The sequence below is a fragment of the Symphalangus syndactylus genome, chromosome 8 (genome assembly GCF_028878055.3).
Source record: "Symphalangus syndactylus isolate Jambi chromosome 8, NHGRI_mSymSyn1-v2.1_pri, whole genome shotgun sequence".
In the NCBI taxonomy this organism is placed as follows: Eukaryota; Metazoa; Chordata; class Mammalia; order Primates; family Hylobatidae; genus Symphalangus; species Symphalangus syndactylus.
In genome coordinates this window covers 111,619,046-111,639,649 of record NC_072430.2, presented here as the reverse complement: position 1 = coordinate 111,639,649, position 20,604 = coordinate 111,619,046, and the positions used below count along the sequence as shown (strand labels likewise).

The 20,604-nt window shown below is 41.3% G+C and overlaps 1 protein-coding gene across 13 annotated transcripts in view; it reads left to right on the top strand.

Annotated features, from left to right (window-relative positions):
* The window catches only part of KLF7 (KLF transcription factor 7), a 473,743-nt gene extending 456,466 nt beyond the window's left edge, over positions 1 to 17,277 (top strand). For 10 of the 13 annotated variants that reach the window (XM_063645052.1, XM_063645051.1, XM_063645057.1 and 7 more), the window contains 2 exons: positions 3,777 to 3,900; positions 11,116 to 17,277. In XM_063645052.1, coding sequence (XP_063501122.1) covers positions 3,777 to 3,900; positions 11,116 to 11,167 — 176 coding nt within the window. In that variant the 3' untranslated portion in view covers positions 11,168 to 17,277. Of the gene's footprint in view, positions 1 to 245; positions 607 to 3,776; positions 3,901 to 11,115 lie in introns of those variants that run through there. The other 3 variants (XM_063645058.1, XM_063645055.1, XM_063645054.1) reach the window with 3 other exon arrangements.
* Positions 17,278 to 20,604: the final 3,327 nt, after the last annotated feature.

Genomic DNA, 20,604 nt, shown 5'->3' with positions numbered 1-20,604 from the left:
TGTGGGGACACAGCCTCACTGCCTCACCCACCCTCTGGGTGGTGTCCTTGCCTTCACTCGCATGCCCTTCCTGGACTGGAGTCCTGGGTTTTTAAGTCTCTCTTCCATCTATCTGTCTCACATAGACCACTCTTGAGCATTTTTGTTCGCTCTAGAGGTGCAGTGAGCTGAACAGTGTGCATCATTCCAAGTGCAATACAGCATAGTGTTGTGCAAGGCCATGACAGTTTCTGTTTTATACCCAGGAGAAGTATCTGGAGTGGAGGAAGGAGAGAAGGGAAAGTCAAAGAAGGGAGAGTGGAAGAGAAGAGCTGATTTTGCATGAAACCTGCTCCGGTACCACTGATGTGCAGTTTTCCTCTCTCTCATAAAGAAAGCCTTTCTTTTTTTTCTTTTATAAAGAAAGAAATTCAGCCTTTGATGAAATGAGCAGAAATCTTCAGGTAGGCTTTTAAGGATGAAAACAAATGTATCATGGCTACAGGTATGTCCACCCCCCAAGATCAAGCTGTGGCTGTTGGTGTTTAGGGAGATGCAGTCTTGGCCATGCTGGAAATACTGACAGAAGAATTTCCCTGACCTGCCTTTCCAGTAGGAATTGGTTTATAGAGGTGGGTATAGAACCTGGAAACAAGGCCAGTCTAACTCCACAATTCCTGTGTCTTAAATATAAAGTCATATTCCCAATTCTTTATTTATATTTTTTCTGCTTCTCTGATTTCTGAGTTCTGCGTTCAGGCACTGCTCCTTCATTGGGCATTCTTGATTGTTTTAAATTTTTTATTAGTATTTGTAGGAATGGCAACTTGTCAGTAAACTAGCCAGATGGTGGAAAAATAGCTTGATAAATCACTATAATAGTAACATGGCTAAAATATCAGGGCACAAAGGAGCCTGTCCTCAGTAATATTCTGAGTAGTGTTTGCTGCAAGCAGGAAACAATGTCAGGTGATAAGATTCAGAGCTAAGTCAAGCTATCTGCAGTTTCTCAATAGTGGACACAGCCACGACGACACTGAAATAGCTCCTGGGTTGGAGAGTTGGTTTGTACCGGGAAGTAACTAAGAGTCTTATCATTTTCTGGAAAAGAACCATATCCTTAATATTATTTGTCAAAATGAAACTAGTTAAGGGAATTCAGCAAGGGGAAAAGCAAACAGTTTGAAATGGGAAAAAATATCCAAAGACGTCCACTTCAGTCTTCTTCATTTTATCTGCCCTTCCTGTGTCCTTCAGAATGTGGTTGCCTGTGATAGACAAGTCAGTTTGATTATGGGATTGATTCTGGGGACTAGATGTCTCTGCTTGTTGCTGCAGAATTTCATGGAATTTCCTAGGTGCCTCTAGGAAGTGTTTGGTCCCCAAGGTTCCAGGAACCTCTAGTTTTAATTACGTTTGAAGGCCTTCATGGGTGGAGGGCATTTTGAATTTCCAAAGTCTTAGGTGCCTCATTCTCCTTTTTTTGTTTGTGCCAGATTTCCCCTTGAGATAACAGAGCCTAGTGGGTGATCAGCAGCATTAAATACATGATGCTAACACGTCTCGCTTGCAGGGTGCTGGGATCTCTTACTTCCCCTTCTGTGTCCTACTCATTCTGAGCAGTCCTAAAGAACACTCCCTGTTTTGGATTCATTCTCCATCAATATGCTGAGAAAATACTTAAAACTTAGAAGACTCTGTATTTCTAATATTTCAGGTACCCAGAATGTCTGTAGACTTGGCTTTCTGGAGCCATGAGCTCTGAAGGCTTTTATTGACAGCAATTTCAGGGCCTGCCTTCCTGGTAATCTCTGTGAACATAGGCAGAGGAAAGGGAGTAGAGACAGGAACTGAATACTGACTGCGTGCAAGGCTGAACAAACATTTCTTATGTACAACTGATTGAAACCTCACTATAAACTTGGGTTTATTAATAAGCTCACCCTCATTTAACAGACAAATATACTGAGTTCTAGAGTCTGGAATGAACTCAGCAAGATCCCAAGTATGCTGACTCCAAAGTTTATGTGGCACCTCCACTTGGCTACCTTTTCTTCAGCCAGCACATCTTTTCTAAACTTTTGGCTTAAAGGAGCCAGAAGGTGAACTTTTAACACTGTTCATGATTCATCCTCTTTTTTTCCTGGTTTCCAAAACTGAATGGGTTTCCTCCTGTGCCTCCAGCCCTCCTTCATGTCCTCTTGGTTCCCTTTAAAAGAAATGCCCGTGTTTCTCATTCCCCTTCTCTGTGGGTCTTACAGAGCAGTGGCTCACTAGGGCACCAATTTAATGAAATAAAATTTTCAAGCATGTTTGGTTTGATTCTAGGTGATACAAATAAAGAATTGTGAATGCTTTGTAGTCAGGTTTAAAGGGAAGGGGAAAGGTGGAAAGAAGAAAGTAGGTCAAGTATAGTACCTGGGTAATGTCTCCTTCAGGGCTGCCTAGTAAAGATTTAGCTTTTAAAACTGGGGAAATAATGGGACGCCATAGTACTTTGGCACCTAGGTATCCTGAAATTTTGAGTTTGGCAGTTTTTAATGTTTATTAGTTATGTGACTCTTACATATGCCAGGCATTGTTCTAATTAATATATAATATGCATGTGTGTTGATTTATCTTCTCTAAACCCTTTGAGGTACCTGTTATTATGATCTCTAAGAAAACAGAGACACACAGAGGTTTGTTAACCTGCCCAAGGTCAGACAATTAAGGACAGAACTAGAAGCTGAGCCCAAGAAGTTTGGCTTCAGAGCTCTTAACCACATACTAACCTGCCTCTCAGTGATAGGGCTCAGTAACTCAGCTTCATGATTTCACAGGTTTCCAAAGATTATTTTTCTTTTTAATTGGAACCAGTCCACCATACAGTTGGAAGGGTAAATATTTGTCATGTTTGGTGACAGACGTGATGAGTTAAAAAAAGGTCTAAGGCAAAGTCATGTACTTTCTCTTACATATCCTTCCATCTGTATTTACTGTGTGAAAAGGTCACTTGAGCACAAGTGTTTGAATTTCATGCTTATAAGCAGCTTCCCTGTGGCTAAAACCTTGCTCTCCAAATTGATTTTAAAAATATTTTACAATAATGTATATTATTCTCTAATAAGAACACTCTGCAGTTGTTAGGCTATGAGCTTCCTAACTCAGACTTTTGTGATAGTATTTTCCATAAATGCCAGGGATTGTCAAGTGATTTTTGTTTTACTCTCAAATTGTAGACCTTTCTCCTCATTGTCCATCCATCACATTTACTGGAGGGAACAGTGGCTCTGGGAGACCTAAGCTGTTTGCTTTGTCAGTCAGCTACCTGGCTGCAGCTTGTGGTAGGAGGGAAGGGGAGGGAGAAGACTAAAAAGCCTGAAATGGCAAATGACTGTAGGTTCTGGAGAAAAATAGAATTAGAAGCATTTGTGGTTCAGATGAAAATAGCACATTTCCTTTCTGCCTGGACTGTGGGGGTGAAAGTGCTCCGGGGAATAGAAAATAAATAAAAATTGATCCTTCACCAGTCAAAGGAAATGCTCTGACTCTGGGAACTAAAATGACAGCTCCAGATTTGAGGATCTGGTGAAACCACTTTTGAAGGTTAGCAAAAAAGAAAACAAAAAACAAAACACCAGGAGACTTGGAGAAAAAACCCAAAAGACAGTGTTATACTATGTTAGGAAATCTAGTCTTTCAGGAATGAGTTAAACAGCCCTTTCCCAAGCCTGACCAGCAGGCAGCACAGGCTGGTCGGGTGTAATCCCTTTTGTTCCTGCTGCTGACCACGGTCCTTCCATCTCTTCTTGCAGGTGAGAAGCCTTATAAGTGCTCATGGGAGGGATGTGAGTGGCGTTTTGCACGAAGTGATGAGCTCACGAGGCACTACAGGAAACACACAGGTGCAAAGCCCTTCAAATGCAACCACTGCGACAGGTAAAGAGAAGTAGAAGTTGATGGGCTAGGGAGGAGAGATGGGGAAGTGGGTTGGAGGGTGAGTAGCACCCGTGTGCTTGGACTTATCACAGGTCTGACTCACAGACACTTGGACCTGGGAATGCCTTTTACTTCTCCATGGAGAGGACCAGTGAGAAGAGGGGGTACCCTCTTGCATGAAATCAAGAGGTGGTGTGAATTCTTGGTTAAGTTACGCAAGCATTTACTGAACACTAGCTTTGAGCCAGAAATGGTGTTAGTCACTGGGTATCAACAAGATGTGACAGATAACTTCAGTAAAATATGAAAAGTAGTGAGACAGAGAATGGTCACCTGTAGGGACTTCTGATCTTTGTATCAACGTCAATACCACTTTCCCTCATCTATAGTAATAAGAAAGAGTAGAAAGCTTGCTTAATGGAAGGAAGGTTAGGGTTCCTGTCACCATAAGGCTTTTCTCTGAACCATTATTGGAAATGAATTCTACTGAACAAAGTTCCCATTCTTTGGGGGCCCAGATCATTCTTTCTTCCTTGAAAATAGGTACAAGGGTGCAAAAAATGATGAGGCTTTGAGAACTTCTCCTGTAATTCAATTTTAAGGCTTCTTTCTGCATTTGATAGTAGAAGAAAGAGCACGTAGCAACAGATACTACCCAAGTAATAGTATCTGACAGCCCTGGCATTATCAACCAATAAACCCCAAAATGGAGACTCTGCAGGCCAAGGTGAAGGCAGGATTAGGTTTAGACATAATCGAATAATGGGCTTGCATCTGAGCGTGTTATCCTTCTAATCCTATTTCTGTGTTTAAAAGGAAGCTTAAGAAAATTAACCATCTTTTTAATGCAATACTAAAGGTCTCGGTTATGATGAGAAAAATGCTTCTAATACGATAAAAGCCCCTGAAAGCCTCAGGGTTCCCCAGCTTGCAGGATGGCAGCAGGGGCCTGGCTTTGCTTGGGAGGAAATGTGATCGCTTTTGCATCCTGCCTCCCCTCGTCCCTGTGTCCCACACCTCCCCCTCACCAGGGCTTCCTCTGTAGTAGTGTTTGGTGAATAGGGAAGGGGTGTCCAGACTGGTCACGTTGGCTTAGTGCTCCCTTAGGATGCTTATAAAGGAGGAGTTATGTTTTTCTTCCTTTTTTTCCCCTTCTTCCTGGGAAGCTATTTTCCTCTTATCTTCATTCTCTAAGTACTAAATAAAGACCCCATGCATCCTGGAGCCCAGAGATAACCTCCCACCCCAGGGCTGAGGAAGTGTACTTCATGCAGTTATTGTCTCCCATTCCCTTGGAACTCTGTTCTTCTACCCAAGAATACAAGTTATTGTTAAATTTCCATCCATTACCTAGAAGTCCTCCTGTATTTACATGAATCAGCAGCTGTCTTCTACAGAGTATGCTCCAGGAGAGTTTCTCCTTATTCCCCATCTTCCTTCTATTTCCATCTCAAGTTTCTCTGCTTTGTGCCTCTCTCACTCTGGCTAATAAAGAAGCCCTGCAGATGGTGACTCTCTGTCCATAGTCTTTTGAAGGAGTGTTCTGTTACATCAACTGGGACCAAGATGAATTCTTTGTGAGTGGTCAGAGTGTGATGGTAGCATGTACACACAAGTTGCTCAGCTCTGAAGGGTGTGGAGGCTGTTACTTGGAGATTGTGAGCATTATGGGTTGCCGTAATTATTGTATGTGGACAAAGAGTTCTTATGGGGAAATTGCCAAAGTTAGTATTCCACTCGTCAAATCAACTGACTTATTGATTTACAACCTTCCAGCAGTTAATATATTTGGATTTAATCTGGTCTTTTGTATGATTTACGTGGAGAAATATTCCAAACCGATTGGTTATTTCACTGAAAGAGATGTCAGAGATGGGTGATTTGGTTAGTCTTTTGCTTTGTTTTCTTCATCAAAATACACTACAGTTTCTGGAGCTAGAAATTTGCTGAGCAGATGGTACAAATTCTGCAACATGGTATTTGTGGGAGATTGAGTAGATCAGCGTCCTGTGACACAGGCCAATAGTGCATTTTCGACAACATCAGAAATGAGGGTTTGTATTCCCATTAGTGTCTCATGACAGGCAGCACCTTGGCGTTTCAATTGCAGTGACTGTGCTAAGAATAGCCAGGTCAGGGAGGCGACATGGGGAATTGGAGTGATCCCAAAGCAGATGAAAGGAAAGTCTGGAGTGACCGAGGGTTGGCACTCCTCAGAAGATGTTTACCTTCAGAAACAGAGGGCATCTGTAGCCCTTGGCAGGACATGGCATCCTACTGGTACCGCAGTATGTGTGAGTGCACCACCTCTTGTCTCTTAAAATTTGAACGATTACACTGCCCTATTTAGAAGTTAAATAGGGTTTCGACTTCCTTTCCTTAAGCATGTACCAAGTCTAACGTATGCTTTTATTTTGCCTATAGGGTAGTTTTAAAAAATTCATGACGTTTTTGGTTTGGCTTTTTTTTTTTTTTTTTTTTTTTTTTTGGCCAACATTTAAAATCGTTAAATGTCACACAAAAAAGTTTGTATTTCTGGCTTTGTCTGGAAAAATCAGATCTGGCCACAGTGGGCTCACATTCCCATGTGGCTGTAATTGGATGTAGCTGAAGAGCAATCATTACCCATTTGCCATAGCCATGTGATGACTGTGTTTACACTGTTCCCACCACTCCCTATGGCTGCACAACTCAAAGGCAAGCCATTGGTTGCCAAGTATTGTCCCGCTTTTTGTTGTTTCTTCTTACAAGAAGAGCTATACTTCTTTGTATCCATGCCTTATCGGAAGTGGAAACAGATAGCCCAAGAGTGCTGTGTTTCTTACACTTGACCCACGGCACTTACTTTATCTGCCTGGCCTTGCAGACACTGGGTTTTGTGACTTCTGGCTTCATGTTTGGGTTAGGAAAGAAAAAGAAAGCACAGTAGTAGTGCCATTTCTTCACCATCTGACTGGACAGTGACCAGTGGCTAGAGGGATAAGTGGTTTTTCAGCCCACAGAGTTGGAGGCTGCTGATGGTGGTAAATAGGGCTCAGTTTCCATCAGTGGTAACATGCAGGCCCTCATTCTACCAACTGACTCAGTGCAGTTATAATCCAGGGAGACAGCTACTAGCGTAGTACATTCCAGTTCTTGGGCAGTTTAGAGGGTTCATTTTGATCTTTATGTCAGCCCACTTATAAGTGGTAAGAAATACCAGCCCGTATCTTAGCCCCTTGGTCACCTAGGAGATTGCTGTTAACTTAATCCCTGTATGACTTTAGTGTGCCTTGTTTTTTGTTTTGTTTTGTTTTGTTTTTTTTCATTTGAGACAGAGTCTGGCTTTGTTGCCCAGGCTGGAGTGCAGTGGTACGATCTCGGCTCACTGCAACCTCCGCCTCCGGGGTTCAGGCGATTCTCCTGCCTCAGCCTCCCAAGAAGCTGGGATTACAAGTACCTGCCACCACGCCTGGCTAATTTTGTATTTTTAGTAAAGACAGAGTTTTGCCATGTTGGTCAGGCTGGTCTTGAACTCCTGACCTCAAGTGATCCACCCACCTCGGCCTCCCAAAGTGCTGGGATTACAGGTGCGAGCCACCACGCCTGGCCTAGTGTGCCTTTTTCATAAACAAGAGAAATGCCTGTGGGGTTGACTAGTTCTCCATTATGTACAAATTTCAATCATTAAGGACCTTCTTATTTAAGGTCACCTGGCTGCTGTAAAGTTATAAATACCCTCTAGGGGTATATTACCCTTAAAATTATTTGATTCTGCACTTCTAGATGCCAAGTTTATCTAATACCTTTTACTATTCCCATGTGGAATTCAGTAAGTATAAATTAATAAGTATAAATTAATCATGACTAAGTACCTTGCAGGGGTATTGAATTTAAATCAAAACCTCAATAGTAAGGGACCTGGTCTAATCCTAAGCATCATACATTTTTTTGGAATTTGAACAAATAATGATGCTCATTTGATTCAGTAGGGGTGCAGTTGCATTTCCTACCATGTTAAAGGTTTGGTTTACTTTTTTCCACTTTTTTTTCCCTGAATTTGAAGGATAAAGGGAGTTGCTTATACAGATATTGCTAAATACCCAGTAATTGGTAAAGGCAGAAACAAAGCCGAACACATACATTTCTGAATGGTTCTTTTAAATCAAGTTCTGTATCAAGAATACTAATTTCCCGAGAGTTCCTAGGATATAGTAGGGAAAGGAAAGGGGTTTCCCACTGCCAGGCCCTCTCTTCACTCCTTACCATCTCAAATCCCTGCATTCCTCTTGGACAGGCAGGCTTCTGGGTGTCTGTGTTGTTGCTTCTCACAGGTACTTCCTCCTCAGGCCTGACCAGCTTAACCTCAGGATTAATTTTCTAGTTGCTGCCTTGACCACTTGCCACAAATTTAGTATCATGTTTATTTACTTTTCAAGTTTATGATCTTACAGTTCTGTAGGTTAGAAACTTCTAGGTTAGAAGTCCAACATAGGTCTCACTGGGCTAAACTCAAGGTTTTGGCAGAGCTGCATTTTTTTCTGGAGGCTCTAGGGGAATATCCATTTCCTTTCCTTTTCCAGCTTCTAGAAGGTGCCCACATTCCTTGGCTCATGATGCCATTCCTCCATCATTAAAGCTGTTGAGTCCTTCTCGTGCTGACATCTCTCTGGTTCTCTTTCAATTCCTTCTCCCACTTTTAAGAACCCTTGTGATGGCATTGAGCCCAACCAGACAATCCAGAATAATCTCCCTGTTTAATGTCAGCTGATTCATAAAATTAATTCCATCTACAACTTTAATTCTTTATCATGTAACCAAACATAGGCCTAGTGTCTGGGCATGAAGTGTAGACATTTTGGAGGGAGCATTATTCTGCCTACCAGAAGCTCCTTAAATTGACAGCCCACTTCTCTCTTCTTCTCAATGTGGTTAAGCAGATGTGACTAAGAGTGTGGGCTCTGGCGTCAGACTGCCTGTGTTCAAATCCTCTTTCTGATGAATATTTCATCTGGTAGTGGGAATAAGAATGGTACCTTCTTTATAGGGATCTTATAAGGATGTTACATTTAAAAAAGAAATACGTACAAACACAGTGTCCCAACTTGGATCTTCTTTCTCCAGGTTGTTGGGATAAAAGAAGGAAGGAAAGAGAGAAAAAGAAGGAAGAAAGAAGGCAGGGAGGAAGAGAGGGAGAGAGGGAAAGAGAACAGGCAGTGGGCAATACTGAGTTGTACCCTCAGGACATGAGTTATGCCAGTTAGATGCTAAATTCCCTGCAGGCTATACTGATTTTTCTGTGTACCAGTGACATGGAGTACTAGTTTTTAAAGAAAACTTAGTGACACTGTTGTATAGCAAACCAAACCCCCTTTAGAGGCATCTCTAAGGGATTATCTAAGTATATTCCTCATACAAAGTCAGGGCTGGAAGTAAGTGGGTATAATTGGAATTGTTATTATGCAGCATGTTATTGGATTAGATTGTTTTCTGTTGTACTTTTCCCATTTTTATGTGGTTTTTGTTTTACCCTTGTCCCATTTCACTTCATTCCCTTGGAGTTCTATCCTACACATGTACCTATTTAAGGAATGGACACAAATAGGGGGTGTGGAGAATGTTGCAGTCAAGGGAAAGGGTGGATATTTTTTGTTTGTTTTAAGAATGAACAAACATTGGGAAATCCTGCCCTGAACAGGAAACCCTGCTAACCTGAACAGTGTAGCTTGCTAACATTCTGACAGGAGTTTTGGACTGTAGGGATGTCTCAGGCTTCAGGGAGCCTGGGAACTTTCTCATAGGTTAGAAAGCAGCTAGTTTCAGGTGAATGATCCAGGGAGAAAGCATACACTCAGAGCTCAGAATGACTGCTGTCATGTAGGCTGACTTCACTGGGATTTCATTCAGAACCTGAGATTGAAGCCTGCAGGGATTTGGAAACACCCATACTATTATTTATAACATACAGAAACCTGACTTAGACTGCAGTTAGTCTCCAAGGGTATTTATGTGCTCAGGTAACTAAGAAGAACAGAATTAGATTTGTCTTTAGGCTTCGCTGGACCAGCTTCTCTGATATTATCATCAGGACTCTTTCTATCCCCCAGATCCCCTTTTTCTCTGTTGACTTCATTCTCAAGCCACCTCTTTCCCACAATGGCAATATAGACACCAGTCATTCCAGGATCCCAGTGGAAAGAGAGCTTCTCTCTTCCAATAATTTCAGCAGATGTCCCAGGGCTGGTTCTCATTGGCCTTTACAGGTCATATGGCTGTTGCTTAGCAGAGTACTGTGGCCACAACTTCAGCCTCACACAAATGAGAATGCAGAAGGGTTGCTACCCAAGAGAATATCAAATAGCTGGTGTTAGAGGAAAGAGGAAAGAAGATGACCACTGGATCCACTCTGACATGAAGAAGGCACTCAGTTATGGGCCTTAGGTTCCAAGAAACACCTTAGCCTCAGTTTCCTTCACCCCCCTCCTTTCTGCCCCCAACACACACACACAAAGGGTGAGAATACTTACCATGGAGGGTTGGTGAGATTGGCGTGATATTGGGAAAACCCTTAGCGTAGGGCCTACATATAGTAACATACTCAATAACTGTGAGCACCCTTCTTCATCCTTTTTTTTTTTTGAGTTGAATATGGAGTGTCTGATAAGCCTATAAGTAGTATCACAAGCAGTATTTCTAGGCTTTCATTGTAAATGAAATTTAGAATTGAAATCTGGGTGTTGAAATTTCAAAGTTCCACCCTTTTATGATACAGACTAATTATTCTTTATTATATTTACAGTATGCAGGCATGACACAGGTTTCAAAAGCACTTTCCCATTCTTCTCTTCTTTAATAATCACAATTATGATTGTAACAGTTAACATGCACTGAGATCCTACAGTGTGCCAGGCGGTATTCTAAGTACCTTGCATAGATCATCTCATTTAATCCTCACAACCCACCTATGAGGTAAATGCTATAATTATCCCCACTCTACTGAGGAGGAATTAAAGTACAGAGAGGTTAATGTGCTCAGAGTCACACAGCTATTGGAAGAGATGGGATTTAAACCCAAGCATTTTGCCCCTCAAACTTACCTTCCCAACACATGGCCCTGTTTCTCAATGCATGTGCATTGTCTCTGTTTAAAGTAAGGGAAATCATTTCCTAAGGAGTGATGCAAGTCAAGCTGTTTGCTGGGAGCTCTCTAACATCCTTGTTGTTTATATCTCCTAGGTGTTTTTCCAGGTCTGACCATCTTGCCCTCCACATGAAGAGACATATCTAAAAAACCGAAAGGCCAGAGTTGCCGTGGCATCGGCTAGTGTCTAAAGGAAACGCCATGAGGCAGGGGGCTGGACTTCAGGCGGGGACCCATTGCCTCGCAGAAGAAAGTTCTCACTTATAAACCTCTGTACACACACACACATATATACACACACGCACAGACCCACACACATACACACTGTCATGCACTCAACTATATTTAAAATATATACGTCTATTCTTTATGCCTTGCCCTAGCCAGATGGAAGAAGATGAAGAAGGAAACCAGGTGAACTCAGCAAGGCAGACTGGTTGCTTACTTCAGCACTATTGGAATTATTTCCCACTGTTGCCAATGGAAATCAAAGAAAATGGATGTGACGTCTTTGCAGGTGGACGGCAGTCCGAGGGGCTTATTTAACTTGCTTCTCAGTGCAACTTGATAGGAGAATCCAGCATCTTAAAGTTGCATATGTGTAGCACTAATGTTTCTTTTTAAATAGTTGGGGGAAAATGACCTAGAAAACCAAATTGCAGTTTGGTAGCCAAAATTAACTCTTGGTTGATTTGTCCTTTGTGTGTGAAAAGTCCTACTATTCCGTGCGTGAGACTTCCTCACAGAACTGTTGACTGGTTTTGGTTCTTAGTACTATTGAGATCTTTCGCGTCGATCCCAACGGCCTTAGCGGCGGCAGACTCTGGAATAACACCTTACACCTTTCTGGCCTGCATTTCTGTAGACTTCACTCTCAAGGGAGGAGTTTTCTTTTCTTACTTTTTGACTTTTGCACACCATATGCACTAGGGATTCTGGAAACTTCTAGCATGACTGCAGAGTGGCCAAGAGAATAAAGTCCTTGATGATAAATCACAGTATATCCCTTGAGCCTCACCTTATTGCCAGTGCTAGATTTTTTCTTTTTAATCTCTCCGTTTTTGCTAATGAAAACTTGAAAAGCTTATTTGGAAGCTTAAATGTTTTATCTTTTCTCCATGGACTAAACCTCTCCAGGACTCTCTCGGCACCTGGATGTCCAGCTCTCGAAGCAGCCAATCAGATGGGACATCACAGTTCTGTCATCCTCGTTGAGGCATGATGACCTCAGCTCATAGTGATCAACCGTTGTGCTGTGTGTCATTGCTACCCCATAACCAGTTACAGCATAGATGTCGCTAGTCTCAGAGGGCAGCTGCGTATTTAATTTAACTCTGGTTTATGACCTGACAAAAAGCCAAAAATATCACTCTTTCCAGGAGTGGGGAAAACTGAGGATGCCTCCCAAGTCTAGTGGCTTCACAAAAGATCATCCTATCTTCTCTATCATGCCCACCGAGCTCCCATTCCCCTACTTGTTACAATACACGATTTAAAACGCCATTGTGGGAGCAAAGGGTTGACATTTAAGGAAAAGGTTGAGGTGTTTCTCTCATGGGCTGTCTAAAAGGAGAGACACGTTTCTTTCTTTGTTTTTTTTTTGGCTAGGCCCACCATAACTTGTGACCTAGAACCCCCAGGATTAACAGAGGCCTCACATTTACTCTGCAAGCTGACTCCAAAGGAGTCTACAGTCCTTATTTGTCATACCACACACACACATCTAATAGTGGTCTCTATCTACCCACATTCCTAGCTAGCTGGCACTGGCCTCAACTCCAAAGACTGCCTTTAGGACCATCAAATGGCCTATGCAAGCAAGCGGGGTGGTTATTAGGACAGATTGTATATTTTGTATATTCTGGGACCATCCCTTCAAGACACGTCTATAAAACAAAAATGGCGCTTGGTCCACACACGGTTGCTGCTCCCTCCTACCAGCTGGCTCCCCTCCTGTCCTCCTCTGACTGTTTGACTCATTGACTGTTAAAATGCCACCCCATACATATTTGGGATGCAAAACTGAAGTCAAAAGAAAATAATAATATAAGAAACACAAACACATATATGACAGCAACCTTCAAGATCTGGCTTTTCAGCTTTCTGCAACCTTTGTTTTCACTGAAATGTTGAAACTACTCGTCTGAGGGCAAAGGAACCTCCTCACAAATGCTGTAGCTGCCAATTGGACACTTGGGGCATTTCGAGGTCTGGCCCTAAGAATTTACTTTCTCCTTTTCCTTTTTTCTATTTAGACCAAAAAAAACAAAAAACAAAAAAAAAACAAAAAAACAAAATAATACAAAACGAAAAAAAAAAAGAAAAAACACCCGTTAACACACACACACACACACACACATAAAATCTGTCCATTTGCCGGAGGCAATTATATGTATGTTAGTTGGAGGGTATTAAAATCAGTTTTATTCCAAAGATTTAAAACTAGACATGACTTAAAAATAATTTCTGGAGCACTGCTTGCTGACAATCTCGTAGTTCTCTACTGCATTTGAGTGCATTTTGTGGCCAGTCCATCAGGGCGTACCATGGGATTATATTTGAATGTGTGGTGTATCCTTCCTGGATGAAGGATGTGTGAGGGACCTTGAACCTCAGCTGTATTAAACTGTAGCGCCTCCAGTCAGTGCACTAGATGAAACTTTTAGACACCCTGAATTCTGTTGGTTCTTTTCCTTTATGTAGCAGCCTCCAGCATGAATGCACGCACACGCCAGTGATGGCATTAAGCCATGGCCACCACGATTTGCAAATGTTCTCTCCCAAGCTGGAGCTGCTCTTGCCTCTCGAAATGCTATTATTAAGGGTTTATAATACTTAATTTAATTTTCGAACTGACCAATGCAAGGCTCTATTAAAAAGAAAGTTTAAAAAATGCAAAAGAGTAATCATTGCTTGTTTGCTCCCTATTGTCATCTGTGGTCTCATTTGAATGTGGCAGAACAAAGGCCCTTTGGTCCTCATCAGTGTCTGAAATGTTCAGTAATTTCTCTCTCTTTTGTATCAGTGAGGTCCTTTGTAATCTGCTCCTGACCTTTCTTGGAGCAGGGTGCATTGAAACTCAATGGTGGTGCTTGCTTGCTTCAGAGTCATTTGTTGACTGTGAGAATTGGCCTAAGAATTTGGTGGGTGCTAAGTGGATGGCTTTGAAACTGTTCTTCTTTAGCCCACTTGACACCCGTGAATGATGACCAGTCCTGATCATTTTGGAAATGGATTTGTAATAAAATGTCCATCACCTCTGCAGTGGCAGAGATGGTTGCTAAGAGCCTCTGGATCGAGCAGGTTTTCCAAGAAGTAACCTGAAGACATTTTGCTCCCAAGAGGACTGGTTATTTAAAACAGTGCATTAATGGACATTTGAAACACATTAAACCCCTTTCTCATTTCAATTGTTATCTCCTAACACTCCAGGGGATCCAAATTTGAAAGGAAAAACCCGGCCTGGTGTTTCTGGTGGTGTCCTAACAAGCACGCTTTTATCCAGGGTTCAGAGTTGGACATGTAGAAAAAGAGTTTCTAAGCCACTGACAATTTTTTGTTTTTTTGTAATTTCAAATTATACTTCTTTCTCCTGCCACATGACTGTAAGTCATAGACATGGAAACCTGAAATTATAATGCTGCTCCTAGCTACTGGCCGCCTGACCCATCCATGGTTAATGGCTCAGCTCAATGCCTGGTGGTAATGAGTATTATGTCCAGAAAAAGAGATGTTCAGATTCCATGACAAAGCTGCATTTTTGTAAAAATATTGGAGACCCCAAAATGAACTTCATGCTGACCATTTCCTCCTCTCTGTGTGCTTTCCCTTGCAAAGCCCTTCAAATATCCTCCTCTCGACGCCATCTCCTCTCCACCTGCACCTCTTGTGCCCTTTGTACATCTTTGATTGCCTGATGATAACAGGGTAAAAGGACAGCCAACCTCATGCCTGATTAGCAGAACCGAATCCTAGTTTTAAAAAATCTTCTCTGGCTTCAGAGAAGATTTTATAAAGACTTTTGTTTGGGATAAGCTTTCCAGATTATCCATGTCTATTTACATCAAAGGGGAAAGAAATGGGGCTTTTGGATGGCTCTTCCAGTGCATTCGGAACATTGCCTCTTGCCTTTATTCCTGCGTTTTATGGCAAAGCCAAAAGAAAGAAACTCAAGTTGCAAGAACAAAACCCAGTGACCAGTTTTGATGGTTCAAAATGATTTCCTTTATGGAAGTCACTTCATAAAATGTTAAATAAAAAGTGGGAAGTGCTTTTGTCTTCTCTTTTGCATGAGTTACTTTTAGGTGCAGGAAGAAGGTAGGCAAAGTAAGATAAAGATGGAACACATTTAACTACAAAAATCAGGTTCATTTTTTAGTTTATTAGAATTTTTTTGAAATCTCAAGAGGGCCAACATTTCTGGCTGCAATTTTGCACCCAGTACATTGCCAAAATGAACATTCAGTAAATAGAACCTGATTGAAATTTACTCCTGGAAGCTTTCCTTTGCATTTTCGGGAAGTGGCTGCCTGCCAGTCACAAGAGTTGGGGGGCAGGAGGGGAGGACTCAAATTCTGGGTGTCTGGGTTAAATTTCGGTGAACATGGTGATATCTCAGTTTGAAAACTAGAGGGCCTATCCTGAGTATACATCAATGTCTCTTTGATGGCCTACTTTCCTCAGTGAGGATCTTTGGGAATACTTGAGATGGAACAACAGAAACGTGTGAAAGGAAGCAAAAACTTCTTGTAAATAACGTGACCTCCCATGACGAACTGCCTGAGGCTTCAGGGTTTTTTCTTGCTTTCAACACTCTTAAATCTCCTCTGTTGGTTCCTAATAGATCCCAGAAAAGGGAAAAATAAAGCTGCAGTTAACTTTCTTACGTGCATCCTTCCAATACAGTACTGTATTCTTCAGGTGTTTTGCATTTAACATAAAAGTCCTCGGGAAACAGGTGTCAAAAACAGAGAGAGAAATCCTGGGCCATCACTTCACAAATATCCCAAACAAGATATTCCTTTCAAACAGGGCTCCCTCTCAGTGGTCATGAGGGAAGGTTGATAATGTTCTTTGTTGGGGACTGTTTATACAATTTTTTTTCAACTGTGAGCTTTGGAATCGTAACTTGCTGTGAGTCCAGCTTCTGTCTACTGCCATAAGATGGACCCCACGTCAGCATAATGAGGGTGGTATATATGCTCGCACCTAGACATGCGCATATGTACCTGTCGTACCTTCACGGAAGGAAAACAGGCTACTGACGTTTCGGAGGAGTAGCCACCAGTGCCTAATATCTTTTGGGGGGGATGGATGCTTATAATTGCCAGTATATCGAAACCACACTGGGAGTTCCACATAGCGGGGAGGGGTTGGGGGTGGGCAGAGGGGACATTTTAAACCTAGGCCTTTGGACTGGAGGCAGAATGATTTCTGCAAACCTAGGTCCTGAAGGCTTTGGGGCTTATTGGCTGGTTCTCAACCTTTTTGTTTTTTCTTCCCAGCATGCATTTCCTATCTAAACCCAGACTTAGTTTAATTTCCTTATCTTTCACTTCTGCTTCATTCCAGGGAGGAAAAATACACCTGTTAATGGCCAAGATTTCCTTGCTAACACAGAGGCAAAAATAAATGTCTAATGTTTTTGAAGCCTCCCCTTCCTTTCCACAAGCCCCCGCCCGCCCCCGCGTCAAGCTCCTTCTCCCACTTCCTACTCCCACACAACTTCCCAGCCACCGAAACTTTTCTTTCAAATCTTTATTATCCTCTTAACAGTTGCTTGAATAAATTTATTTTTGCACTATACATTTTCTTTTTGCCAGATGTGTCTAACAAGTGTGTTTGGAGAGACCTACTCCCAGCCCCGTCTCCTTCCCCGCCTCCCCCCGTCACATTCTCTCAGGCCTTCTCTGGTATTTATAATATATCACAGAAGTACCCAGTCTTATAGCCCTCGGTTATGCCTTTTTTTGACATTTTATTTTTTTTAAGCTTTTTATATATATATATATAAATATATTACTTTGTCAAGTTTTTTTGCTGTACAAAAGTCTTAAGATTTAAAACTATTATTTGTATTATATGATGGTGGTATGTTAATGTTACAAAATTATTAATGAAGAAAAAATTTATTTTTGTTACTGGTCTGTTTCATAATTCTTTTTTAAATTGGTATATTGTAAGATATCTATGCAAAAAATGTTATGTGACGCATTTTTATTTAAGAATGTAATATGTGTAATAAACAGTAGAATGTGTTTGGTCTTGGAATGCTTTACTGTATTTCTCCTTAGCTTGTTTCACTGGGGAAAAAAATCTTCGAAAGACACAAGCGGGTACTTACTTCGTGAAAGTTTTCTTTCTTGGAGAAAGGGAAAGCAAAAGGTTGTATTAGGTTATCTTCGTTTGGGAAGTTGTGTGTGTGTGTGCGCGTATGTGTGTATTTTATAGTTTCGTTGAGGTAACTCAATGCCCAAATAAGAAGCGTCACTGAGTTTATTTCTTCAAGGGGAAAAAGGGAGCCAATTGTTGGAGATTATGAAAAGCAATATTTTAGAATGATATAGATTACAAGATGTTATTTGTTGAGGGGGTTGGGAGAGGCTTATTGAAAGCAGTTTATGTGGCGAGAGAACGAGGCAGTTTGTTCCGGGATGGTGTTTAATAGGAACCTATTGGGAAAGGATCTTTGAAGCAGTTTGTGAAGGAAGGAGGAAGGGGAAAGATCAGAGGGAATAATTTAGGTGAGGGGTAGGGGGGAAGTAAAATGACAGGAGATGGTTTGAGTGGGGAGGAAATGGGTAACCGGAAGCCAGGAAATCCAGCTGGCTGTGGAGAGTACAAAAAACTAGATGGAAATACAAGCAGCTTCAGACCCAGAGAAGAGAGGGAGATGAAAGCCCCAGGGAAAATTCTCAGAACTGAAAAGAAAAGTACTAAAATCTCTGCCACACACGACTTCCAGGAAAGAGCATCACCAGTAAGGAGGAAGGTAGAGAACCCAGCTGGTGGTGTTGCCTCAGCATCCTGAGCTCAGCGATTCCCCAAGAGAAGTGGTGTCATTCACAGGAAACAACAGTAAAACACATTTGTCACATGGGACACAGCACTAGTCAAGCTCTCTTTGCATTCTTTGGACTTACAGAAGTGGATACGGTGGTGAATAACCTCTATCCCTAATCAAATGAATCTGACAAGAAACTTTCCAATAAATGTTTACTTTAGAAACCGTGGCTAGTGTGACTGAATTTGCTGCATGGATACAGACATTTCTCATGTCCCTGAACAGGAAACAGGTGTCAGGAGTGTGACAGCGGGTTTGGAAGGGAAGCTGAGAGTGATCAAGTTCTTGCTCTTATAAAACTCAAGGTGACGAGAACAGTAGGTGCTGCAGGGGCCGGGAAAAATGGTTTTGAAGTGTTAAGCATCAGCTGCCGCATCTCCCGAACAGGCAAGTGAGCTGGGCAACACGGCAGCCCAAAGCTGACTGACAAGAAACCACATGATGTAGTGGGGAAAACACAGCCCCTGGAGTCTGAAGACCTGCCCCCTACTCCCTATGTCTTCAGTAGCTCTGGAACTAGATGAGTAATTTAATTCTGATAACCAAAATCATTTACCTGGAAATTTCTCTGAGTGAGGAAGGATAAGATAGCTTGGCAATATTACCTAGAAGAAGGCTTATTATTCCACTTCCCTGACTTACAAAAAGATATCAAATTGAACGTTTTAGGTGAAGGACAAATTGCACTGTACTGAAATGTTTAGACAAGAGGGTGGTAAGTCTAATCTATCTGCCATAAGGAAATGAGATGGTTTACATAAGTGAATATGCTAAAAGACTTAAGCTTACATATTTAGAAATGAAATTTTTGCTTAAGACTGGTCTAAATATATATATTGCCCACTTTACAACCTTTTTGAGCATCTATTTTTACAATATAATATAAATTCAGGGATGACTCCAGACTGCGGGGTTGCTTGCCCTGGCACAAAATGACTCTATACTTTATATTGGGTGATTCTACTTTCTCTTCTATGTTCTCCCTATTTAGAAGTTGCAAGTTCTTTGTGTGTCATCTTCTAGAAATATTTGTCTCCTAGTCAACTAGACGATCAAATAGGCAAGCTTGGTAACAAGGATTCTTAAGTGCAAAAACAACTATAATTTGAATCCAACAGGCAGTAGTCTGAAAGTGTAACCTGCATGTCCTAGGGGGAAGAAGGTGCGTACCGGCTATAATCTGAGGTTGTATATGGAGTTGGGAATGCTGGGGTAATGGAAAGAAGTCTCATAAAAAGCAGAGTTCAGTGGAGTTGATAAATAATTTATTATTTGTAGCTCGTTTTCCACTTACAGGTTTAGAAGAGGAGATGGTTAAAACTTTTAACTAAAATAAGATTTTGAGGTCACTGGCAGGTGATGGTTTTCTGTTTTATCCATGAGCCAATTCCTAATTCCTTCTCCAACATTAAATATTTTATCTGAGATTTTAAAAACTATCAATAGTGACTGGCTTGAACTTAACCTATTAACTTTTTTGCCTGATCATGATATAGCTATACATACAACAACACTATATTTAAAAATGAGGAAGTGATGACAAAGTTACAGGAGGGTGGAAGAACAAAATTTATGCTTGTTTTATAAACATTTACTTATGTTTATGAGATTTTTCATTTTACATACACTGCATTTGAGTTGTCCAATAAGACTGCATACACTGAATAGGTATTATTCATCAGCATGACCATTTTCTGTCACAAATGGTAAAACTGGGGGCACAGAAAGACAAATATTGCATTATCTCACTTATATGCAGAATCTAAAACAGCTGAACTCATAGAAGCAGAGAGTAGAGTCATGGTTACCAGGGGCTTTGAAGTGAGGAGGAGTTGGGGAAATATTGGTCAAAGGTTATAAAATTTCGGTTCTACAGGAGGAATACAAGCATCTATTGTACAACATGGTAACTATAATTACTAGAAATGTATTTGTGCAAAAATCACTAACAGAATAAGTTTTAAATGTTCTCACCACAAAAATGGTAAGTATATGAGGTAATGCATATGTTAATTATGGCTTGACTGAGCTGTTCCACAATGTATACACATTTTAAAACAGGTTGTTTACGATAAATATATATGATTTTTGTTTGTCAATTAAAAACATAATTCAAAAAACAAGTAGAGAAACTGGGGTTCAAATGGAGTAAGTAACTTGATCAAGGCCCAGGGAACACAGTAAGTGGCAGACTTTTCTCTATACCTCACTGCTTCAGGGTGAGGAGGAGTCAACTCGATGCTTATGTCCATGATGTCTCCAGACATAGTATCACGATTGACATCATTTCCCCATTTCCACCTCACTAGACGCAGAAGGTAACCTGTAATATCAATAGCATCATCACATGCTACCATGGGAGGTGATCTTGGCAATCTCCTTCAATGTCACCATTCTACTTGAATCAACTGAGGTTCAGAGAGGTTCCAACTTGTCCAAGGTCATATAGTACATCCTTTGCAGAACAGGAGTAAATCCAGGGCAATTGATATGCAGTGATGCTCTCCTGGACTTGGCAGTG